Consider the following 27,585-nt stretch of genomic DNA (forward strand, 5'->3'; position numbering starts at 1 on the left):
TAATATTAACAAGACTATCTTCCTTTGAATTTTGCACTGACCTACAAAATAGTCTAAAAATTTTATGAATAATTCTTTATTGGACCATCTTGATGGGTTAGAAGTGCCAGTGTATCTCATGGGGCCACCAAACAACATTCTCTCTTAGAAATGAACTCACAGAAAGATAAGCATGAGAAACAATGAGTTGTCCGTAGCATTCACCGCAGCAATCATTGTAATTAGGGACCTCCTCCTTTCGGCCGTTGTAGCCCTACATACTTGTTTTATATAATTCAGAGCTACTATCCTGCACAGTGCTTAAACCTGTTTCATCCAGATCCCAAATTTTGTCGAGTGGGATGGACCATATCTATTGTGTATCTCCTTGATATTGTTAAAAAATAGTTCAACATTATTCTTGTTGAAGCTTGTGACTCCTGGCTTTCGAAGACAGGTCTTTTGCATGTCTCTTCAGAAAGCCTCTCATCCAGTCCTCACTTGTAATTACTTCCTCCCATGTGCCAGATCCTTTTTTATTATTAGCTTTTGCAAATTTAAAAGGTAACATTTTTACACTCAGTTGGTCAAACCGTGCTTCATTTTAATAGTATTCTCAATACAAGTGATACGGCTTGCCTCCTCACCAAAAAGTAATCTATGCATGTGTTCTACTAAAACTCTTTGCGTACAGACTAAGGCGATAATTTCACACAATTTCAACCTAAAAACTTTACTTTAATCACTCAAAAATAATTTTTTATTGTTACTCAACAAAAGAAAACGGTTTCACACACTTTGACAACTGAATATATCATAATGGCAGACAGGTGGTGTTCGAGAGCCCGCTAGGCAGCAGCACAGTCCAGGGACTCAAAATGACCATGGTACACCACGGTCTTGGTACAACACATTCCCTTTCTTTATAAAAGAATATAAGTAGCCATAATAAGTATTTATTAGTGGTGATAATGCTACCGTTTTATTAAGACACTTCAGAGCAAAACAGTATGGTTTGATTTTGTTACAAATGAAATCAGTTTTTTCATCCCATGAGAACATGTCGTCTAATAAAATACAAAGAAATCTGGCTTTGTGAGCAACAGAAATACTATCTTTATTATTAATGAGAATTTCTATTCATGCGATCAGCAAAGTTATGACTACCTGAGAAGTACAATGCAACAAACGGTTTTATCCACATTTGTATCTAGATGTTTATACTCCATTCAGTAAATAATTTTTTGAACTGTTATCGTACAATTTTCAATTCCTTTTAAACAATTCCCTTTAGATATCGATACAATTGTCAAATGGAAAGAGGGTTAAAATGAGTACCTCAAAATTACATTACCTGGTGGAATACTGCAGGATAGAGTTCTCTTCTACATTTTGAAGTAATCACTTAAATTTTATATATATTCTAATCAAAACATGAAATTTCCAGCTACTTGTTTACTTACGACTGATAAGGTATGACTTTAAACTATTGTGAGCCGTTTATTTGATGCCATAACTATTAAGTTTTTCATCAGTAAAGAATGTAAAACTAACAATAAATTAGTAGAAATTACTGATGTTAAAAGTACTTTTCCTCTCTACATCAGTTACTTTAATAGGGTTTTCTATTAAAATACCACCTTAAGACCGATCATAATGACGGTTTCTTTTTATTACTGTTTACATTTTCCTTCTTAGTTTATCAAAATTAATATGCAGGGTTTTTCAAACATAATCATTGATTGAAATAACTGATACATGTAAAATTTTATCTGGCAGATAACTAGAAAAATGTTCAAAATTACCCAAATTGACAGAGAAAATTGAGAGCAAGTTAATTTTAAGAATATTAATAGGACATGTTTTTAGAAATATTAAGGTTAAAATTAATAAAAAAATACCTTTCTTCACTTTTTTGAAGAAAATTTTAAGTCATAAAATAGAATTGATATGATATTAGAAAACCGATTGGGTAGTAAAATAAGGCCACCCTTGAATTTTTATTGTTGTTATGAAGCGAATTATTAAGCTTTAAATGCATCAGCAAGGATATATCATTAGTTACTCAGTTAAAGATACTAATTAGTTAATTATGATTAAGTGTTGTGAAAGCCTATATCATCTTTCAAAATTCACCTGGTGAATTTGGTGCTTGTATTTAACAATGAACATTAGTTAGCTCTACGCTTCTTGTACATAACATACATGAAGCGGGCAATTTCAAAATTCTAACTGCTACATCCATAAAATTATAGTAAAAATGGGCTAATGCTCTGGTCCTGCTACGCTTAAATTTTAACTTTACCAGAATTAAAGTAGATAAAATTTCCTTTAAACTAAAGAAGTTTTTACAACCTTGACAGATCTTGATAAGAGATTTTTTTTCTGATATTTGGGAATTGTTTTTAATGTTTAGGTTTTGGATACTTACGATAATATGATAATAAAAGATGAAAAATAAATTTTAAATTGATCCTGATTTAAATAGTTTGTGTAGAAAAAATTATACTTAAAAATACTTTTGAATTAATATATAATAAGCATTACAATAGCATAAATTATTGATGTTAGGCTAACGTTAGATAGGTGATCCCTGTATTTCTATTTATAATTTTCTGAAAAGTCGTACAGATTTAAGCTTGTTTTTTCTTCACCTTTATTTTAGTAAGAAATGCTTTAAACGTTAAGAAAATTTTAATTAAGAAATGCAGAGATACAGGATTTTTATGACGTGTTTTATATAGAAGATTCCAAGTTCAGTAACTTTGGTAAGACAAGTCCAAAAATAATATATTTATTTAAATACACCCTTTATTCTGATCGATGTATAATAACACATTATGTAGATCTCAAATGGATAGGTGTATCGACACAAAAAGTCACTGCTCCAGCATGTGACTGGATGAATCAAGAAAAACTTTGATCAGAGCAGCATAAGGAAATACACAAAATTAAAACAAAGCAGAAGTGGTTAAAACTTATAATAATACACATAAAATAATAAATGCATGATACTATAGGAAAGTAAATAGATGAAGATAAAAATCTGTAGTAATGACAGTGTTACTTCTAATTAATTTAACAATTTAATAAGTACAAAATAATCATTTCAGAAGGCTTTAATAAAAATTATTTAAGCACATATTATCTATCTGTACATGTTAATGAAAATTCAAGGGGTTTTATTATTAATGTTATTTTATTAGTATTATTTAAATATTCATTTACTAAATAACAGTGGTTTTGTAAAAGAAAATGTTTTAATTTTATATTAAATGGATTGTTAGTAAGATTTTTTTGAATAATCGATAATAATTTATTAAAAGTAGCAACAGGAACATAGTACTTTATGGTGTCCTATGTAAAATAGCATATTAAATTCTTTTATTTTTCCTTAAATAAAAGGGTTTAACCAGTTTTTAATGTTTTAATAAAAACAAGCTTTAAGTCTTTATGTAATTTTTCCAGTCTTTTTACAGAACTGTAACATCTCTAGTGTAAAAAGCCGATTTCTTTCCTAACTTTACATTAAATGTATAGTTATTGCGAGTTTAAGCATATTAAGTGTCATTGAAAGAATAGGAAAGAAGAAATCCACAACCCTCTCTCCTAGTACTTGAAATGTTGGCCATCATTTATAGGCCTAATAGAGAATACTATTATAATAACCAATCTTTAGTGACTAACTGGACCCTGTTACAGCGTTTTCAGTTGTGCATATAGTTCTCCTTTTATGACGTAAAGAACAGCCCCAACACAAACTTCAGGGTTGGTACTAAATGATCTATCCCTATCTTACGTTAGCCAAATTGCAGCACAGGAAACAGTAATCATATTATATGTAAACAATAATTAAATTACATTTTCTTTCCATTATAAATATAACTACTCCTGTAAAATCCTGTCATGTCATCTCTTATTTTTCCTTTATAAGTTATTTCTAAAATGTATGATCCAATATAAATGCCACCAGTGCCGTTAACAATAACATTTATTATGTCATTTGTTATTGTTACATTTAGTAGTGGTACATTTTTTAAGTAGCCGTTCTCTTTTCTAGTTAAGTAAACATTTTCAGGATTAATTTCCAAATCTTGTCCATGTAATTGAAATGATTGGAAATAACTATTGACGTCTATGTCTATAGTAACTTGACCTGAAAAAAAAACAATGAATTAAGATTATATCATATACCATTGTACATTGATTGAATAAATTATTTAACTAAACATATCTATTTATGTTAGATGTTATGATTTAATTTATTATTGTAGGCAATTAACATGAAACAAAAATCACTCATAACAGTAAAATATATATACCTAATAAAATACAAGTAGTCATGCTAGGTTACTAATGAGCCTACATTTTATTATTTTTCACTGGATAAAGTACACTGTTACAAATTACTCTTTCAAACCCTTTAAAATCCAGGTGATAATAAAACCAATATACTATTCACCGTAGGAATTGGTTGAGTGAAAAACATAATTATTTGAAGAGGAAGAAATTACACTTAGTACCAGTTGTATCTCAGATGATTTATGTGTATCAACTAATAGACACCAAAACTTAATTGGAAGAAAATAAAAACAAGTAGAGTTTTGGAGAGGTTTCTTAAAAACAAATAATTTTTAAATCTTCAAACGAGTTTTCATAATTATGATTAGTCATAAATTAACTTAGGCTTTGTTAACTATAGTGAATTGTATAACTTTTTTATATTAAATCATAAATTTAATTCTGTTACTAAGTGAAAATAAAAACATAATTGCCTTGCATACAACCCTCACTTACTCTACCACCTTGTAGTAAAAAATATTGTAATTCAATATGTGAAAAACAAAAAAAAAAACGGTTTAGATTAATCTCTTATCAGTAGATCAGTTAAATAAGTCACAAAAGATTATATCTTTCTTTTTATGTTGACATAATTAATTAATCTACTAAAACACTGCAATCGGACATTAAGGTAGCACATTCTCTGAAACTGATCACATTTGAAACTGTCTTTTTACAATTATTGCCTCATATGTAGCTTACATATAAACAAAATTGTTTTGGGAATCATTTCTCAATAAAGTTTAAAATACGATTTTTGCTACAAAAGAAAAAACTATTTTTATGAATGAATAAGGAAATAAGAAACCTGTACTCTACCTCTATAAGTATCAAAAATTGTATTCAATTCCTTCATTTTATATTTATGAAACAAAAACCAGAGGGAGGTAAATAGCTTTTAAAAGAAAATCAATGATGATAGAAAATTTATATAGAATGACTAAAGCAGTTTTTAATTAAAAAATGGTCCAATCCCATTAAATAATTCTTTTTCCAACCTTATCATAAGTATGTTAGGAAAATGTAGGTTTAGGATTGGCTTTCCATTAAACTTTTGACTCAGTACTGTCAAAATGGAATGGAGTTAAGAGAGAAAAAGATGCATGATTCTCTATAAATTAAATAAATAAATTATTTTTTTTATTTAACACGTGATAGCCCTGAGTAAAATACTCTGGTCCTACTGGATGAGAAGTGTAAAAATAAATTGGTCATCCCCCTTGTTAAATTTTTGTACTTATAACCCTTAATTTAGAGCAGACTTCAAGAAGTCCATGATTAAAGAAAAATTTTAAAAAGTATTATTTAAAAGATTAAAAGTATTATTTTTAGTAGTAATTTTTTGTGAGGTTTTTTTAACTCAGTTATGTTTTTTATTCGACTTACTATTTTTGTTATGCATATTTTTGTTTTGCTTTCATACAAAATATCTAAATATCTACAAAAACACTGCCCACATGAAAAAAAAATAGTTTAGAAAAACATGAGAAAAGTTCAACTTGCTAAAAATAAAAAAAGAAATGCAGAAAAACAACATTAAGCAATTATTATCAGTTAAAAATTAAACACACCAATAAAACACAATAATTTGGCACACTGGAAAGCGGAGGAGGTAGATTACATCAGCGCTAAGTAGGGAATAAAAAAATTTCACCTTAAAGTTAATAAAATCTCCAAATTTACTCAATTTAACAATGGATGCATGTAAAAAAAGTTTCACATGTTTAGCATACGACAAGCCCCATCTTACAATTCCAGCAACATTTTGGTCATCCTTTGCCATAAGGGTTGGTCATAACAAAAACTATTTCAGATAAAAGTTAAAGGTAATGTTTAAAGGACTAACGACCACGTTAAACCGATTTGATACTGTGCCTATTAAGGAAGGAATGATTTTTTTTGTCTTCGAAACCCCATTTTTTCCATTCCCTGGACCAATGGTTGGTGATATCAAAAAACTTTACTCAGATAAGTTTTAGGCCCTTATCCATGGAATAATAGGAACTTTAAACGAATTCGATATTAAGAAAGTTATAGCAAATTTTTTTCGAAAAAGCCACCCCATTTCCACAACCGTGGTCCAATTTTGACCATTAATGAACTCGACCTAGATTTTGGGTCGTGTTATTTTTAAGGAACAATTTGAAAGTGATTGGCGTAAAATTACTGCATTTATCGTGTCCACAAAAAAGTGAAATATATATATATATATATATATATATATATATATAAACTTTTGAGCTGACGGTGGTTTTGGGGTCTGGGATATGTGAAACGCGAAAATATGTCGAAATTTTCTGGAAGTCGAATCATGGTACCCATTACAATAGGTAGCTTTCTTATGAAATCTACCTAAAAGAAATGCAGAGAAACAACATTAAGCAACGAGTTCGTAGACGCCACTACTCTGCTGTCTTCAGGCGGAGGGGTCGACCTTCGAGCCGAGGCCGACCTTGATCTTGAACGGCCGGATGTCTCAGCTGATCTTGAAATCACCACCGTTACTGGTTTATCCCTGTTCTTAGATAAATACACTAACATCTTTCTAATAACCGTACCAGCCAGTTCTCCGGAGAGAACAAACACCGGTGATACTGATCTCTTCAATACACGTTCTAATGGCCTCAGAATGGTGACCGACGTCTCGCGGTCACTGCCTTCGGCACTGTAGTAGATCCTGAACTTGCTTTGGTGAGCTGACTCTGCATCTTCTCCCATGAGAGAGGAAACATCTCTGGCAATGTCACCTGCTTTAAATCTTCGCGCCCTCGGGCTATTAACGTCCACCCTTTGCATGTTTGCCAAGTCAGTAAAATGACACGAATCCTTATCTTCATCATCAAGAGATTTATTGTGTCTTATTCTGTTTAGTATCTCAGACGGCCACCTACGTGGAAGTGGATCAAGAATTTCCTCATCGGTCAGATCTCGTCTCAAAATTTCCTCAACATCTGATTCCTTTTGCGGGTCCGTCTGGGTGGCGTGTGTGATCATGGTTAGTGACGGGGACACCTCCGACAGCTGTTTTAGTCCGTTTTATATTGCAGTCAATTCCTTCTTATTACCGGAAATATATTTCGCCAGTCCTGAACCATGATGCTGCTTCAACGTTAAAGCAGCTAATCCTAATCGAGTCGTTAGCTCCTTTAAGCCCTCCACTGGCTCCTCCTCGTCGGAAGACACCAACCGGATGCGTTTCTTTCCTTTAACGTCTGTAACCTTCCGTTGCGGGGCTTCACAAACTCCGGAAGTACTTTGGTCGGTCCCTTTCTCTATGGGAATTGATCTGATTCGCATCTTATACTTCTTATCCTTCTATGTCAAATTCCTCGTATTTTGACACCCCACAAGCCTAGGTTAGCCTAGGTCAAAAAGGGTGATGGGGGGGGGGTTTGGAGGGGGTAGGTGAAATGTATCTGCTTGAAAATAGGTTCAAGCATTTTTGGGGGTCCAAATTTGTTGAGGGGGTCAAAAATGTATCCCCCAAAAAAAGGGTTCAAAAAGTTTGGGGGAAGGGGATCAGGGAGTCCGGAAGAACTCGGGACTCAAAGATCCTGGGGGTTTTGGGATCGGAAGGATATGGGCGGAGAAATAGCGGAAAAGGTTGTCCCCCTTATAAAGCGTGCATTATTGGCTAACAAGGGCATCAGCGATTATTTGTTGAAGATGATTAGTTCATACTTAAGTGATAGATGAATGATAACGGAGACGATGGAGGTGCGTCTTAGCTTTCAGATGTTTGGGGTGGTCCCACAGGGATCTGTGTTGGACACCTTCTTATGGAACATTGTTTTTGATAGTGTTCTTAGGATCCGGTTGCCACCGCATTCAGAAGTTATCGCCTATGCGGACGACTTGGTGCTGATGGTCGGCGGGAAGACTGTGCAGACGGTTCAAGATAGAAGTAACATGACTTTTACCTTGGTTGATGATTGGATGAAAGTCCATGGTTGCAGCTTTCACCCGTGAAATGTATTATATCACTCTAACTGGGAGGAGAAGGATGAATCCAATTGTGCTGACAATTGAAGATCATCATGTTCGGGTGGTGAGAAAAGTGAAGTATCTTGACGTCACGATAGAGCGATCATGTAAATTTTGTGAGTATATAATAGAATGCTGTAGTAAGGCAGAGAGGACCTTAACTGCCTTGAACGGTTGATGTCATCACATCTGGCGCCAAGAGCTTCCAAAAGAGGGTCATTATGACGACAGTGTTATCCGTTATTTTGTACGCTGCACCGATGTGAGATGCAGCGATTAATATCCAGCGGAATCGGATGAGGCTGGTCAGAGTTCACCGCAAATCCCTACTAGACGTGGTGGCGGCCGACCGGACCACATCTTATGAGGCACTATGAGTTTTGGCGGGGGTTCCCTCCCATCGACCTTCTGATCCAGGAGCGAGTTGACAAGCATTCTGGTGGTACTAAGTCTGAATTGAGGGAAAGGACTCTACGCATCTGGCAAGAGCAATGGCGCACGGGTGATAAGGCAGCTTGGATCAGATGGCTTATACCCGATTTGATCGCATGGTATAGTCGAGGTAATGCCGAGCGGGTTTTTACACGACGCAACTGCTATCGGGCCACGGGAACTTTGAAGTTTATTCGCATAGAATTGGCAGGAGAGAATCATCGGCTTACATGTATTGCAGTGTTTGCAATACGGTAGAACACACTATTTCGGTGACCAGAGTGGGGAGAACAGCGCAGGTGCTCTGTTATTACTGACCTGAAACCAAAAGAGTTGATGGCATATATGACAGCATCCAAAGATGGTTGGAGAAAGTTGGCGAATTTACGAGAACAACGTTACGTGCAAAGAATGAAGAGAGTAGAAGAGGGGTTTTTTAGTTAGTGTAGGGATGGGTAGGAGAGAAAAACCGGGAGGGCCAGCATGCTGAGGTGTGCTGATTCCGATGAGCGGTTGGGGACTCTTTGGGAGATCAAGTTGGGATTAAATTAAAGGCCGAGTCCTGACCGCTGGGTGGGGGCCCGGGAACGTTATAGTCAGGCCCGGTTCCTCCCTCCTGGCGGTTAGAGGCAGGCAATTGACTGACCGAGTACCGGTCTCTGGGGGGGGGGGGGACTCAGGAACTACATAGTTGGGTCTATTTAACCCTCCCTGGGGATTTGAGACAGGCGATTTAAAGATCCAATCAGTGAGCCGACCTGCCATGCCGAACGTTCTGCCGGTAGGCGAGGAGGCTCATTTGAGTAAAAGGACACTCTCCTGGGAGAAGCTTTACTTGATTGTACGTCCGGCCCAAGGGAGTAGGGAATGAGAAAAAAAAGAAATGTTACTGAGGTGCATGTGTTTACAAATATTGTACTGGTAAATGAATTTAAAAAATGAAAATTTACACTAGTAACAGTATAAAAGCAAACTTTTGCATATGTAAATTATATAGTTACAGAAAAAAGGGGATAAAATAAGTTATTTACTTAATATATTTGATGATGCAATCCAGCATATAAGCTTGAAATTTTTTAAATAAAATATGGCAGAGGCATATTGTGTTTATTAGTAGTAAATAAAATAATTGAAAATATGAAAACAGGCAAGAAATACTATTAAAAATTATCTCAATAACACATTAAGCAAGCAGTAATTACAAATTACTGCTTGGAGTGCTACATTAGATAAGAAAAAATATACAATCGTAAAGAATACATATAAGTATTTATCAGTTACATTTATGAGATAAATAATTATTAATTAAACCTTTTTATTTGATAAAGAGTAAGAAAAAAATGTTATAAAAAAGTAACAATAAATATGAAAAAAATAAAAGTCATTGAGTTTCTTTCAAAAGAAAAAGAAAATATAACGCTTCTTTAAACAACTTAACTCGTATAATAAGAATTAAAGAATATTTTGATTACACAATACTGAAAAAAACTGTAAGTTCCGTGAACAGTAACAAAATTAGATATTCTACTAATTAAGTATTAGAAATCAGACCGATGAAAAAGGTGTTAAAAAAAATTAAAAACCATAACAGTAAAAATAATTGAAAATTTCTTCCTGTAAAAATTTAAGAAAATTAGTTGAGAAAGTTAAGTTCTAGATAACCTTACCTAACCCTTGATAATAATTGCTTAATTTTGGTTCTCTGTATTTCTTTTAGGTAGATTTCATAAGAAAGCTACCTGTTGTAGTAGGTACCATGATTCGACTTCCGGAAAATTTTGACATATTTTCGCATTTCACATATCCCAGACCCCAAAACCACCATCAGCTCAAAAGTTTATATATATATATATATCTTTTTGTATTATAAAATCAATGAAACTTATAAATTAATTTTATTATCTTGTGTGAAGGGGTAAACAAACACTTTTTTTATTCTGTCGCACAATAGTTATAACTAGAATACACTTCATTAATAATAAAAAACATTATTTACAAATAAATACTTCCAAGAAGTAAGTAACTGGTCATCAATAACTGATTGCACTGGGGAAGACAAATCGACTTCATTAAGACTGATCAAAATCATATATTCAGCCCGTTCAATTTTTTTCTATTTTTAAATTTTTTGATCAGACTAAATACTTTTTTAAAACGATTTATAAAGAATACAAATAATATATAGTATGTTTCATAAGAAAAGGGATTTTTCTTTGTAGACTTATATCTTATGAAGTACTTGGTAGGAAAATTTTGTACTTTATTAAACCTTGTTTTTCTCCATTGTTTTTGTGTGAAATATATATAATTAAAAAAAAAAACCACAAGAATACCAGAAAATTATGTATAAACATTTGTTGTTTTGCATCTGTTTTCCTGATATTGTAATTGTAGAATTCCGTAACTTTGTTAAGAAGTCTCTAGCTATATAAAAAGTTCATGAGTAAGTACTTTTAAGTACCCAGTTTTAGCTATTTTCTAAGTGCTTTTAAAAATTTACCTATGGCCAATTACAATAACACAATCATTTAAAAAAACATATTATTTTGTATCTTGAGTAGTAATTGGTTATAAGTAGTAATTGATTTTACAGTGAATTGTTTGTTATAACAAAGCTATTAAAATTCATATGTAATTTTGAAATTTCATTTAACACTGGGATGGAAAAAGAGTTCTATCCATTTCTATTTTTCCTCATTAGTATTCACACCATAACATTTAAAAAATTGTTTTTAAATATTTTATATTTTTAAATAAACATTATCTGTTTTACCTTGAATAACTTAACACATTCTTTAAGATGTTGTTGAACATAATGACATACGATTTTTTAAATAACATCTTTTGTTTTTATTATTCATAAGTTACATACTTCATTTAACAAATTTTTTTCACAGATATAAAATATATTGTACAAAACAACGCATTGAAATAGTTCAATAAACATTTTAATTTTGAATCTTTATTTTTTTGGGGTTTGTTTTTATCACAAGAAATTATAAGTTCTATACGTAAGTTATTATAAATGTAGTATCAAGTTGAATAATACAATTTAATACAGTCTAAAGTCCATTTTTTTTTTTAATTAGTAAATTATTAATTAGAGTTAAATTTTTGCATTTAAAATAAAAAGTTTTATTTACTTTGTATTCATCTAGACTAATAATACCTTTTATCAAAAACAAAACAGTACATTAAGCAAAAAAAATACAGCCAACCCCTCTTATCTTTGCTCTGGTAATTAAATAAATGCTAATAGCAATAGTACTGAAAGTCAAAAACCAGCTGAAACCACGACTGAAATTTTAAAAAGTTTGACTGCTATTTAAAAATCACAAAATGTAATTGATTGATTGGATGTGATGATGATCAATTATGATTGCAGTTTTACTGTTATGATTATTTTATTAAAATTCATTCTATCACCAAATTAATGGACAAATAAATTAAAATATTACCTTATAATGTTGACTGTTACTTTATTTTTTTTCCACTCAAAAAAATTTCATACCATATTTTTTTCTTCTTTAGCAAAAATATATATTATTCTAATAGAAAAAATATTAAAATTAAATTAAAAATAAAATAATTTTCAATTAAAATTTATGTTTTAACTCAAAAAATATCTTATATTTATTATTACTGAAGGGCAAGTAGTGTAGTCTATGAAAAAGGCCAACCATGACAAAACATAACATAGATAACTATAACAAAAACAAAAACCATAAAATAATAGGTAGAATTTTGAATAATTTAAGTTCAAACGAATAAGAAAATTATAATTCAAAGTTATAAAGGCAGAATCAGAAAATAAAAAAGATTACTGTGATAATGATAACTGTTCATCAGCTATTACTTAATATTCTAGTTTAATAGTTTAGCCTTTCTGCTTATTAACTATTCTATTATAGTGTAACATATTTTCTTTGTAGAATTTTCTTCCTTTATTAAAAAAAAAATTAAAATTTTATTTTTGAATCTTTTTGGTTTATTGAAGAATACCATAAAAACAATATTGAAATTACAAAAAAATAATTCTAAATTTTGAATGTTTCAGTTCACCAAGAATGTAGGTAACAATATAATCAGAATCAAAATGCCAAAAAATTAAACCAATGAACAGACATTCCTTCTTCCGTATCTCAGAAAAATTATTATTTAACACCCTCTCAAATTACCAAGGTAACTATATAATCAGAATAAAAAGCCAAAAAAATTAACCCAATTCACAAGAAATTCCCTCATCCGTACGTCAAATTAAGTTATCATTTAACGCCCTCACAGGTTACTATGGTAACAATATAATCTCAATTGAAAACCCGATAAAAATTAAATCAATGAACAAGACATTCCCTTTTCCGTATCACAGATTAAGTTATCATTTAACGCCCCTAGCAGGTTACTACGGCAACTATATAATCAGAACAGAAAAGCCAATAAAAGTTAAACCAATGAACAAGACATTCCCTCTTCCGTATCTCAGATTAAGTTATCATTTACGTCCTCGCCGGTTGCTACGTTAACAATATAATCTGACTAGAAAAACCGACAAAATTAGACCAACTAACAAGACTTACCGTCTTCCGTATCTCAGATTACAGTTATCATTTAACGTCCTCGCAGGATACTAAGGTAAGAATATAATCAGAATAGAAAAGCGAATAAAAATTAAACCATAAAACAAGACATTCCCTCTTCCGTATCTCAGATTAGAGTCGGAATTTAACGCCCTCGCAGGTTACTACGAAACAAAATAATCTGAATAGAAAAGCCAAATGGTGAGTCTTCTGTCACCAAAGTCTTCAAATATTAGTAATTTTTTACTTTTTTTATTTTTCTTTCACTTGTTCTTACTGCTAAAACCTCTTTGTTGTTTATTCCATTACTTTAGTTTCTCCTATATATATTTCCTTTGCATACTCTTTCATTCATTTTTTAGTGCTGTTAACAATCTTTGAAAGTTGTGAAGATATTAGAGAAATGCATGAAGATACTAAATTTATAAAATGACTGCAAAATAAATTAACATTTATAAGACAGTGAAAGTTATTAGTACACGTATTTACACACGTGTTAAATAGATGCAGAAAATTGTGTTATTTTTCTTTAATCTTTTAATTTGTATTTTAAAGTACTGTGTTTTTAATACACTCAAGCATTTTCAGTTTTCTGATAACAATTAAAAAATCAATATGTATACACATATTTTGTAATTTTTTTTCTATTTAATTAGTTCAAACAATGTTCATTGTCGTGTATGTGTGCGCGCGTGTGTGTGTATATTAACCAAGTTGTTGTATTAACCAAGTATTTAATAAATAAATTATTAAAAAATTATAATTGTGTTGTGTTCAAAATAAGAGCAATTTGATTTTTTTTAATCCTCTTATGATGTACAAGAATTCCATAAGAATTATCCATTGTACAGTGAAAATTATTAACACATATGTATGACACATAAGTATCATAGCTCTAATGGTCGGCGAGTGTCTTGACGTCAATTACAAGATATTACTGAAAACAGCTTAGCCATTCTCGTTTGTTCTTTTCCGGGCTCATTAGGGATAATAAAGAGCAAAATGCCTTCCTCAACAAGCCAAGAAGTAGATTCTTGAACATCAGCATCCTAAGTCACTGAAATGCGGGGTATATTCAACTCTACAAATGACACCCTCATCCTGATCATCATAGGGACTGAAAAAAAAAATTTTTTTAATTTAGTTGGAAAACACGAAGTTAATTTTTTTTTTTTGTATCTCAAATTATGTTTATGATCAATCGGTTTCATAGATTAGAAATCATAAGTAAATTTCATGACAATAATCAGGTTAAAAAGGAGTTTGCCTTGAGACACCTTAATTAATTACACTCTAGTAACAATAAATTAAAGGGAGCATAAGCACTGATATAGTCCAGCCAGTAATGAACTACAAATCGTAATAACGTACAGTACTACAAATAAAGCCACAAATTAAAAGAGTAATAGTAGCATAAAAAAAACAAAATATCGCTATAACTTTCTTAATAAGTAAAATATCGAATTCGTTTAAAGTTCCTACTATTCTTTGGATAAAGGACTAATACTTATCTGAATAAAGTTTTTTGATATCACCAACCATTGGTCCAGGGTGTGGAAAAAATGGGGTTTTGAAGACAAAAAAAAATCACACCTCCCTTAATAGGGAAAGTTTTTTTTTTGCCTTCCGTCATTTGACTGGTTTGATGCAGCTCTCCAAGATTTCCTATTTAGTGCTAGTCGTTTCATTTCAGTATACCCTCTACATCCTACATCCCTAACAATTTGTTTTACATATTCCAAACATGGCCTGCCTACACAATTTTTTCCTTCTACCTGTCCTTCCAATATTAAAGCGACTATTCCAGGATGCCTTAGTATGTGGCCTATAAGTCTGTCTCTTCTTTAAACTATATTTTTCCAAATGCTTCTTTCCTCATCTATTTGTCGAAATACCTCTTCATTTGTCACTTTATCCACCCATCTGATTTTTAACATTCTCTTATAGCACCAAATTTCAAAAGCTTCTAATCTTTTCTTCTCAGATACTCCGATCGTCCAAGTTTCACTTCCATATAAAGCGACACTCCAAACATATACTTTCAAAAATCTTTTCCTGACATTTAAATTAATTTTTGATGTAAACAAATTATATTTCTTACTGAAGGCTCGTTTCGCTTGTGCTATTCGGCATTTTATGTCGCTCCTGCTTCGTCCATCTTTAGTAATTCTACTTCCCAAATAACAAAATTCTTCTACCTCCATAATCTTTTCTCCTCCTATTTTCACATTCAGTGGTCCATCTTTGTTATTTCTACTACATTTCATTACTTTTGTTTTGTTCTTGTTTATTTTCATGCGATAGTTCTTGCGTAGGACTTCATCTATGCCGTTCATTGTTTCTTCTAAATCCTTTTTACTCTCGGCTAGAATTACTATATCATCAGCAAATCGTAGCATCCTTATCTTTTCACCTTGTACTGTTACTCCGAATCTAAATTGTTCTTTAACATCATTAACTGCTAGATCCATGTAAAGATTAAAAAGTAACGGAGATAGGGAACATCCTTGTCGGACTCCCTTTCTTCTTACGGCGTCTTTCTTATGTTCTTCAATTATTACTGTTGCTGTTTGGTTCCTGTACATGTTAGCAATTGTTCTTCTATCTCTGTAGGGAAAGTATTGAATCTGTTTAAAGTAGTAGTAAGTCCTAAAACTTTTGTCTGAAACAATCTTTGATATGACCAACCCTTATGGCAAGGGATGACAAAAATGTTGCTGGAATTATAAGAGGACACCTGTAAGAATTGTATGCTAAACAAGTGAAACTTATTTTCACATGCAACCATTATCGTACTGAGTAAATTTGAAATTTTTCTTAACTTTAAGGTGGAAATCGTTTTTTCCCGTACTTAGCACCCGTGAAATCTACTTCCGCCTTCCGGCGTACGAAGGCATTTTTTCCTTAATGTGAACCTTCCATGTTACGTAACGATCTTGGTGAATACCTAAATACCGTACACTCAGCTCGCGGGATGTAACGTCTATGTAAATGGATTGCTGAGTAGTCTCCTCATCTTATCGCGTATGTCATGTGAGTCGGTTTTGTTTGATTCTTTAACCACTCTGCTAGAGAAGTTGATAATTCATTTTCTTATCGTCCAGAATCTTTTTCCACGTATTGTTCCTTCTCAAGTCATCGAGACGAACTTTTTCTTTTGGTACAACGACGTTTTATCGTACGTTTCAATATTTAAAAAAAAAGTTTTTTAATATTAAAATCTATTACAAAATATATTATTATTTCAATCTGTTCGGTTTAAAAAAGAAAATCTATTGTATCGCACTGTATAATTTTACTTAATTTACATAATAATCTAAGAGTATTTTATGTATTAAAGAAAGTAGATAAAACTATTTCGTTAATTTTCATGTTTACGGTGTTGTTTCATTTCCCATTAAAAAATGAAGGATTTTTTTTCTAATTATAAAATTCTAACATTTTTATTCATTGAAGGATTTTCTAAATACATCGACGGTTTCTATGTCACTGTTACAGGCAACTGCTATATTTTTAACAGTAACTTAGTTTACTGCAATTTTTTAATTCCTTCTCTTCTAAATTATCATTTCATTCTCATTAAGTACTTACTACGTAAATAACAAGCTTATTATGTTACACATTACGCAAGAAATATGTAAAACTTATTTACATCTTCATAAAAATTATTATTAAACGGTGTTCGTAAGTTCGATTATATTTTTCTTTGTAAATTATCCTTTGTAATTTTATAAAATAGCTGCTTAATGTTATTAAACAAAAGCTCCAAGACAAAGAATCTGTTCTACCATGGAACTCTTAATAAACTGCTCTTTTTCGTTTTCGTTTGGAATACATCAAGTTACGAGTAATAAAGAACAAATTTTTTATGTAGTCTGATAATATTCCAATGTATCTAATATATAAAATGCTACGCATTTTTTTTTTGTTTCCACCGTGAAGCATTGCAGCGTAAATTTAGGTTAGAATATAAAACTGGTACCATTTTGTATATAATTTAATCGAAAAAACCAATTTTTAAATGCAAAGTTTAAATTTTTCAGATTGATTTCTGTACTTTTTACCATATCCTTTTCTATATTTCAGTAAGGAGTCATTTATACTGCGGTCGCTTTAGTTATGTTTGGTTTAATGGTTCTGGATCTCTTAATTTTTAATTTTAAATAGAACTTTATAAAAAAATTCTTCTAAGCAACTTCTATCAATTTTTATTTAAAAAAGAAATTCACAATGCAGATAAAAATAAACATGATTCTCGATAAAAATAAATAAAATTCTTGATAAAAATAAAATCTATAACCATTTAATTTGGTTTTTTTTTGGATTTGTTAATAATTTGGATGGAGATCATTTGTTACTGTGGCCCTATTATAACTATAAAGTTTTATGATAACATGAATTCTGGAGTTGTATAATATAGTTATAACAGTTTCCCCCCCGGAACGACTTTTTCACATTTCTATAAATCTGGCAGTTTATTAAATATTTAGTGCAAGATACGGCAGTTGATCTCTGCAGGAATCTGTTTTTTTTAATGAAACTCGATTTAAATTAATGATTAATGATAATTTAATACATTACTGCCGGGTTGCCTAGTAAAAATTAGCCGCAATTACCTTTATTATATATATTATAATTAATTCATTTTAACGAATTGCAATTATATTTTTTTAAGTGAATTAAACGTCATTTGAAAGAACATGTTATGAACAATATAAAAAAAAATTGTTGCCAGCTCTGTCAGCCGTAACCTCCAACTTGCCAGTTGTATTATTTACGCTCATCGTGTTCTTCAAAAAAAATTATATGCTAAATTGAAGTTTAATTTTTCTGTACACGATAACACATGGTTGCCTGTAAAAAATGGCCGCAAGTACTGCTTGCCATTATTTGAACTAATTACTTTCAGTCTGGATGAGTGTGAACGAGAAAGAAGGAATACGCATGCTGCTTCATGTTGTAAACAAGAACGCAGCGCGACTATCGTGTACAGATTAAATTAAAATTTAATTTTTTTTAAAAAAACGATGAGCGTGAATAATTAATCATAACATACCTGTTTACAACTGCAACCATTTTTTTTTTCATTCTTCACATTTTTTTTCAAATGACCTTTAATTCACTTATAAAAAAATATAGTTGCAAATAAATCAATTACAATATATTTAATTAAAGGTAATTCCGGCTAATTTTTGCTAGGCAACCCGGCAGTAATTTATTAAATTGTCAGTAATCATTAATATAAATCGAGTTTCATTAAAAAAACATCTGCAGAAATCAGCTGCCGAATCTTAGACTAATTGTAAAGGATAAAATGTCGATTTATCTTAGATGGTGATTTAATATATATATATAGTTAATGCCAAGGTGATCAGAATAATAATTTAAGTGAATATTTTAAACAAATTTTGGGAAAACTAGAATTTATAAACATAATGGGTCCCTCTTAAAATCCCTGATCCCATGTAGTTTGATTTAGTTAGAGAGATCAGTTAAAGATCTACGCTTCATCGCTAAACACGGACCGCTCGGGAGGAATCTGTGCACTCTTGGTCTACCATCATTGAATACCAAAGTGGTCCAGGTGGACCCGCAGGGGTCCACGGGAGACTCGACGAGGGTCTACGTTGGCGTGACAAAAAAAATGGGGGTTCACAATTCGTAAGCGGGGTCCACGAAAATTCATCTGGTTTCGATAGTGAAGAACTAAAATGTTGGCTTGACTTTGCGTATCAATCTAGGCAAATCATGTTTTGAGAAGCTCAGCGACTGTAACTTACAATTACAAGGGGACAGTCTCAATTTAATAAAAACAAAGGGTGTAATTCCAAAATATTAGTCGGCGCGTATTTTCCCAGTTATCAAACTTGTCACAGGTAGAATGCCTTGTGAGGATATTCAGACATACTTTCAACATTTAATCGCCCTGCATGATGACTTCAAAATCAGATTTGAAGATATTCTGACGATGGAAATACCACCACGGATCATAAATTCATTTGTTGAAACGGAAGTGGAGAATGTGATATTACAAAAGGAGCTACTCGAGCTTAGCACTAATGAGGAGCTGAAGGTGAAATTTAAAAGAGGGTAACAAACATTTTGGCTGCAGGCAGAAATACCAGAAAAATATCCTGGACTGTGGGGAATTGCGAGAAAGCTTTTGATAGCGTTTCCCTAGTCATATCTTGTCGAAAAAAGTTTGAGTGTCGTTACAAAACTTTTATAAAAAAAAAGGAGCAGATTCAATATCATAGAACGGGGAGATTTGCGCTTATTCCTAACAAAACTGAAGCTAAATATTGATAATTTGCTGTCAATCCATCAAGTACATCCCTCCCATTAAAATTGTAACTATTTTGTGATTGTCATTGTAGAAGTTAAATTACGTTTTAATGTTTAATTTTAATTATATTACGACAATTTTATTATATTACGTTGCAATATGATAACAATAATAATTAATAGTGTAATGATTACATATTTGAATTAATGCAATACAAAAAATATACTATTTTTCTTTTGCTTTTACCACTCTGAATGGGAAGTTTTCTAAATAAAATAAGTGAGAATTGATTGCTTTCTTGTGCTGTAAGTAGATGTCAAAAATGTAAAGTTGGATGGAAGCATTTTTTTCGATTGGCCAACTTTACTTTTTTGACATCCACTCACAGCACAGTCAATCAAAAATTAACCAATCAATTCTCACTTTTTTTCGGAAGCTGTGAGTTCGTGGAACTCAGCCGTAACGCAAATTTTCATAGTTAGATCTAATTTTCACATTTTCCGTCGACTGGAAATATGGTTGAAATGTAGCTGCAGAGAGTCCACCGGAACCAGCAAAATTTTGAAAGTGGTCTATGAGAAAAATAAGTTTGGGAACCTCTGGTCTACATCATGGTGAATCCTACTGAAAGTCTGGGCTTCAGACAGTGCTACTTCATCAAGAGTAAATTTATCTTTAACTTCGGCAAGTCATGGATGTTTCCAATTTGTTCGGTGAAGTTTTGTCATTCACGATATACAGAGCTGGAAAACTTAAAATTGTTTCTTCACGAATACATAAGCTTCATGACAAAAAAGTCGAGGAAAATATTTGTTTATTCGTTGAATTTGTAGAAAATGATAAAGTTACAATTTTTTATGTAAATAATACAAATTAAGAAAAAAGAAAGATTTTATAACAATATTTTCTTATTTTGTGACAAATTAATAACCTTAATTCTGTCTATAGCCATTACAATCTCGACTAATCACTTTTGAAAACGGTTTACCTCTTAAATAACGGTCATATCCGATATGTCAATATTCAAGTAAACGGTTTATAAAAAAAGACGATTACTTTTCTCCGAATTTATTCAAGTATTTTTTTTTCTACATTATAATTTTACCAAACAAGAAATAAATAAATGACACTAGACAAAACAGCGATGACTTTTTTTCATTAATTATATTAAATATTTTTCACTGCACACTTTTCATCATTCACTACCACCACCAAATATAACCCACACAGCAATATTGATTGCAAGTACTAGAGACATTACACCACTTAAAATAATAATTGTTAATTGTGGCACAAGATTAGTACAATTTTTAATACCAATAGCAGTACAACATAAATACATAATACATCCTGGAATTATATACAATTTTTGATGTAATCCATTCGGCTTTGCATCATCTGGACCGAAAATATAAAATATCATAAAACATGTTAAAATGATAAAGAATCCGCCTTCAGTCAGAAGCCATAAGAAATATTGATTATCAGTGACTGCCGGAGTTACATTTGGATTAAGTGAACAGTTGGCGTTAATAACACACACGACACCTGGTAGCATAAGCGAACTCTGAAATGACTCCTGTATTTTACCATAATATTTTCCTTTATCTTTGTCTGAATAATACTTTGTATGTACTTCTGGGATACTAAAAACTAGCCAAACAATAAAAATTGTTATACTCAAAAGCCATGCTAACAATTGCGGCAAAAACACTTTTTCTTTTATGGGACATTTTAAACCCATTTTGACAATAAATTTTATAACTAAAGTCTTTTAATTTTTACATATGAAAATTGTTCACAACTAAGTTTAGTTTGTTTTCTTTTATGTGTACATATTCTTTAAGTAACTATGGCAACGTACATTTGAAATCCATCTCTTCATTACATTAATTTACGATTGCCATGTAATAGAATAAACATAACAGCTGTGTTATTCTTTAATTCTTGGGCCTTTCAACCATTATTTCTTTAAATATGAATCCCACGGAATGTAGGTTAAACTAATACTGGTATAAATTTACATAAACATTACACAATTTTTTTCTAATTTAATGTATAACGTAAAATTCTTTGAATATCTTTTAAATAAAAAAATGTTTCATTTTTAAATGTTATTTAAAAAAATAAAAAAGATTAACTAAATCGTATTATGTTATCGATCGAATATTTATAGTTTCATACAGTTTTTAATAGAAAGTCTATTTTTAAAGGAAATGTATGTGTTAAATTTTCAAATCGTGTTAAATTTATAGGTTTGAACTTTATACTTAACAAGATGTTAACAGTATTTAATTTTTTCGGGGATATGGATCTCTGATGTAAGATATTGTCGAACTGACGAAGTTAAGGCGGTTGGAATTTTACATTAGTATTATTATTTTTAAATGAAATGATTTAAAGAAACATTAAATTTTATCTTGAAATCAATAACTACAAATCAAATAGGCATATAGGATTTAAATGAAAATGTAAACATATCTTCTTATTCCTTTTTGGTTTTTAATTATCATCGATTACTATGTAAATGCAGTAAAAAAAAACAATTCACCAAGCTTTATTTAACTCCGGTAATGTACATATGTACCTATGTACCTTCCTTGACGTATGAGAAGCGTCCGCCGAATATGTTATCTTTAATTCCCCCCTATATCATTTTCCATTCCAATATGCTAATTACTGAAATGGACTATGGGTTGCGCAACGAGTTAAGTTATAAGAATGGAGATTATACATTTTATCCCCGTAACCTCAAAATTTACTTTGGCTTATTTATTTATTTATTTAACGGGTTACTTTAAAAATTACTTTAACTTATTTGTTTTTAAATTAATTCCCTGTTTTAGACATGTAATTATGAATAACAAACCGATCACCCAACCCGTAACAGAGTGGTAACGTCTCGGCCTTTCATCTGGAGATTCCGGGTTTGAATCCTGAGCATAGCGTTTTTCATACGCAACAAATTTCCGTACGTCTAAAGATTTACATACCCACAAATTTTGCATACGCTAAAAATTTCAATGCCCCACGCACAAGTTTATGTGGTGGTGATATCAAGCAAAAAAAAAAGTTTTTAGTAGCTTTTACATTTTTTATTTCTTTTTTTGTTATGCCTGTAGAAATTCTCTTAAATCCTTCATTAATCTTTTTTCCTTTTTTTGATTGCTAGATCTTTGAGAAATTTTATTTTCGACTCTTCTTGAAATAATATCCTACACGATTATTTATCTTTAAAAAAAAATTATTAAAATTTAAAAATAATAAAACGATTAATTAACCGTGGTTATCTTAATTGCGACTTATTTATCTATTTCTTTGAATATCAATTTACAACAGATCTTTTTCCACCGACTGGTTTTTACATCAAACTTTTTAAAAATATAAATAATAATAATATAACAATAATAATAATAATAATTAATGTATAATACTCGTAAATAATTATACAGAGTGACATAAAGAATGCAATAAATTTAAGGACATGTACTAGTAAAAATAAAGAAGAAAATTCATGTAAACATAGATTCAGAAACGCTTCGTTAGGGAGTGGCGGCTGGCGAAAGATTTCGCCCTGATTTCTACGCCTCCGGTTAAATTAACCCAAACTGTAGTTCTTGTGATCAAAATTAAGCAGTAAATTTAGTGGTTTAATATGAAATATCATCTGAAAAATGGAAAAAAGTATCTCCCAAAACTGCATTTTTAGTAGTTTTCGAGAAGTCTGTAGAAAAACACAAAAGTTTGGGGTCGGAAAACAGACTATTTTATTTTTGGCGTAAAATAACTTTATTAAAACGGTAATAAACACGTAAAAATTTTAAACAAAACTTAAAGAAAATTTTAATAAAATATTATGAGTCCACAGAAGAAAATATTAAAGTCCACAGAAACTGAGTACAAACGTAAGAATTTCAAAGTTTTCAAAAACTAACATACAAAACTAGGTATTAAATGAAAGAAAATTTCAAATATTACCAAAACAAAAGAATTAAATATTTAATAAAAATAAAAACACAAACGATAAAAGCCATAAACGATTAATTAACAAACCAAACATAAAAGTGTGTTTTTCTATACCAGTTTTTTGTCTTTTACCCCAGATTTCTCGAAAATTACTAAAAATACAATTTTAAGACCTATTTCTTTAAAAGTTTCAGATTAAATTTCTTTAAAAAAAATCACTAAATTTACTTCTTAATTTGGGTTTCAAGAATTACAGTCTGGCTTAATTTTACCGAAGGCGCAAAAATTAAGACGAAATCTTTCCCCAGCCAACACTCGCTAACAAAGCATTTCCAAACGTATTAACTTTTTTCTTTGTTTTCACCAGTAAAACACGCCCTGAAAGTTTTTACATTCCTCGTGTATTTAATATAATTAAATTTAATAAAAGTATAATTTATTAACGAATTATTGCTGGATTATTAACGAATTCGTTAATATAATTGGATAATAAAATCCTTACTATCCTTTATGTATTCTGATGAAGACAATTCGGTAGTAAGGGTTTGCATATTACTTACATTCAGATCACTGTTATGAAATTAATAGCAACATCGTTGTGTGATTAAATTTACTGTTCGTAATTAAATTATCGTTTTAAAATTTGAAGAGACCATTTATGGAATTGGTCAAACACTGTATTATAAGTTTAAATCAAATTAATAATAATAATAATAATAAAAATAATAACCAATAGTTCAGACGATTATTAAATGATTTACATTAATGGAAAACGAAACGGTACTAATAGATTTATTAGCATCATATTTTTAGTTACAATATTTTATTTAAAAATTATAAGAATAGTTTTGTGAGAAAGTCCCGGGTTCGAATCTTGATCTGACATGTCATCTTTTTATACGCTACTAATTACCAGCAGGAAAAAATTTGTATAGACGTGTCATTTCTCTAAATATTTACTTCCTTTTATCTATTTATTTTTCAATAATGTCCTCTTTTTTAGTGCATTATCATTAAAAAACGCTTACGTTCTAATATCTATTTTAATGGATTCCTGATATGTTCAGACTATTTACTTAAGATACATAAAATTGCAAACAGATATTTTCAGACTAATTACCTAAAATATTTAAAATTGCAAATCATTATTACTTTAAAATACAATTTAAATTAACTGCTTTTATTTTTAGGAATAGTCATAAGTAAAAAAATCAATTTACAATACAAAGTACTTATGATTAGAATTTTTTACTATAATTTTTGAAATAGCTTAAAGCTGTTAAAAATTATAATAATAATAAGTATTTCAGGTAATATAATAAAATTTTATTTATATTTACCTTAATTTTTTTTAGCCCAACGGTGGGGGGGGGGGTTTCAATGCGTTGTCGCGCAAATCAGCTGATTTTCGAAGTCAACAGTTTCTAATTATACGGATTTCAATAGTGGATACTGGACTACATTGGTGATTTTTTTTTTCTTTTTCAACCTGCGGTACCACACCGGTAGGAATTACTTCAGAGAATGAGATGATTGAAAATTTTTGTAGCGTGTGAAAATACCAAGCTTGACCAGGATTCAAACCCGGGACCTCCAGATGAAAGGCCGAGATGCTACCACTGGCGCCACAGAGGCCGGCCCTTTGGTAATTCTTTCTTCTTTTCTTTCTTTTTCCTGTTTAGCCTCCGGGAATTACCGTTCAGGTATTACTTCAGAGGATGAATGAAGATGACAAGTATGAGTGTAAATGAAGTGTAGTCTTGTACAGTCTCAGTTCGAATATTCCTGAGATGTGTGGTTAATTGAAACCCAACCACCAAAGAACACCGGTATCCGCGATCTAGTATTCAGATCTGTATAAAAATAACTGACTTTACTAGGGCTTGAACGCTGGAACTCTCGACTTCCAAATCAGCTGATTTGGGCACTTTGGCAATTGGAGTTCAATTAACCACACGTCTGAGGAATGGTCGGCCCGAGTCTGTACAAGACTGCATCTCATTTACATGTCATAGTTATCACCCTCATCTCATTTGGCCGTGGGAGAGTTGCTTATTGTTCACTAGTTGAACAAATTGCAACGTAAACATTAGGAGAAAGAAAATAAAAATTATTTTTGACATACAATAAACTTGAAAAATTTTAATAATTTTTACACAATTAATATTCAGCAGTAAGACACAAATATTTTTTTGGATTTAAAAGAAAATTTATATAGTCTATTTTATTTTAAAATATTCAGTATCTGTGAAAAAAAATTGTTCGTCGAGCAATAATCAAGAACCGCAACTTTATCAAAGTATATTTTTTCATATTTCGTAAATATAAAAATAAAGGAAACTTTTTTCACTAATTTAACCCAAAGTTTTAGTTTTTAAATTCCACTAGGTCTGGATTTATTTAATTAAACTATAAAATAGATTATATTGTACGATAAATACGATAAATTTATGAAACGTGATTTGCAGAAAAAATTTCAAACATTAACAGAATTTGATTTTTTTTTTTTTTTTACTAACCTTCAAAAGTACCACTTTCCAGATTTGGAATCAGTTTTATTTTATAATTACTCGGTATAATATTTTGGTTTAGCTGTATATCATCGGCTAAACAAAATGCGGAAACCTTTAGTAATACTATAAAAAACACTGGCACAAACATGTTATTCACTAAATAGAAACACGCAACGTACAGTAACAGTCAATGGGAGTTTCAACAGTCTTTATAACACCACTGATAACAAACTTAACATAATCTTTACAAGTAGCAAATAAGTGAACGAACTATCCTATATGTATTATCGCAATAAATAACATTAATTATCAACCGACTAATTACTCCTTGTTATCGTGAAAAATAATTAATTAAATATATTATTTTATAGTTCTTTTTTTTTTAATTATAGACAATCTGCTAAACAATAATAAATAATTTAATATATGAATATATAATAGTTAGAACACGAAAAAGACGGAAAAGTGATGTTAATTCATTTTATTATTGTTAAACAATAGAATATGGCAATTTTGCATATTTTAAATATCAGTAAATACGTTTTCTTCACGCTTTATCTAAGCTTATTATACGATACATTTATCTCGTTTATACTTAAAACTGCACACTGTCACGAGGGTTATTTTTTTTTCAATGTGTAATCGGTCACGAAATTAAAACCAAAGTGAAAATAAAATTTTTTTATTTGTAAAAAGTACTTACATAGTTACGCTATTTCTCTACATAGTCGCCACTCCGATTTAGACATTTGTCGTAGCGTGGTACCAACTTTCCAATACCCTCGTCATAAAACGGAACCGCCTGTGTTTTCAGCCATGTTTCTAGGCTGGTCTGCAGCTCGATGTCTGTTCCAAAATGTTGTCCTCCTAACCAGCGTTTCATGTGAGCAAAGAGAGGAAAATCGGATGGAGCCAAGTCCGGGCTGCATGGTGGGTAATCAAACCCTTTCCGACGAAAACGCTGCAGGAGCTTCTTTGTTTCAGCTGCAGTGTGCGGCCGAGCATTGTCATGGAGAAAGACAATGCCTGATGACAACATTCGGAACGAAATGGAACGCAAAGGTGGCGGGAGTTTCACAAATTCTCTCTACGAATCGCAGAACCTGAACAGTGTCCCTTGCTGCTGTATGATTCTATAATCGGGCGTGTTTAAGGGTTTATTTTTAATGGCGACTCTAAGTTTTATGTGTTATATTATTTTATATTTTAAGGACGGATTTATTAGCATTCCAATCCGTTTGTACCAGCGTTCTCGAACCCATTTTAGGGTCCGATCGCGGGAGGCTAGGCTTTTTAAAACCTGTCCTCCCGATGTAATTCCCCTTCAGACCATCCACTGAAGTCCTTTCGGTGCTAACGCTTCATAGGCTAGCAACAACGGGGCACTAACTGTTTGAAGGGAGCAATGCGCCCCCTTCTTCGGAGGGAGTCGCAATTGCTGATTTAATTTAATTTAATTGTAAGTGTTTTTGTTAGGAATGGATAAGGAGAAGATCTTCATCCACTT

General features: G+C 31.2%; 1 protein-coding gene across 1 annotated transcript in view; it reads right to left on the reverse strand.

Annotated features, from left to right (window-relative positions):
- The window catches only part of LOC142329737 (aminopeptidase N-like), a 90,542-nt gene extending 64,218 nt beyond the window's left edge, over nucleotides 1-26,324 (reverse strand). Inside the window, exons 1-2 of the mRNA XM_075374477.1 lie at nucleotides 26,085-26,324; nucleotides 3,841-4,135 (exon numbers count right to left, since the gene is read on the reverse strand). Of these exons, the coding sequence (XP_075230592.1) occupies nucleotides 3,841-4,135; nucleotides 26,085-26,226 (437 nt within the window). The 5' untranslated portion in view covers nucleotides 26,227-26,324. The remainder of the gene's footprint in view (nucleotides 1-3,840; nucleotides 4,136-26,084) is intronic.
- Nucleotides 26,325-27,585: the final 1,261 nt, after the last annotated feature.

Source organism: Lycorma delicatula, chromosome 9 (genome assembly GCF_047948215.1).
Source record: "Lycorma delicatula isolate Av1 chromosome 9, ASM4794821v1, whole genome shotgun sequence".
Taxonomy (NCBI): domain Eukaryota; kingdom Metazoa; phylum Arthropoda; class Insecta; order Hemiptera; family Fulgoridae; genus Lycorma; species Lycorma delicatula.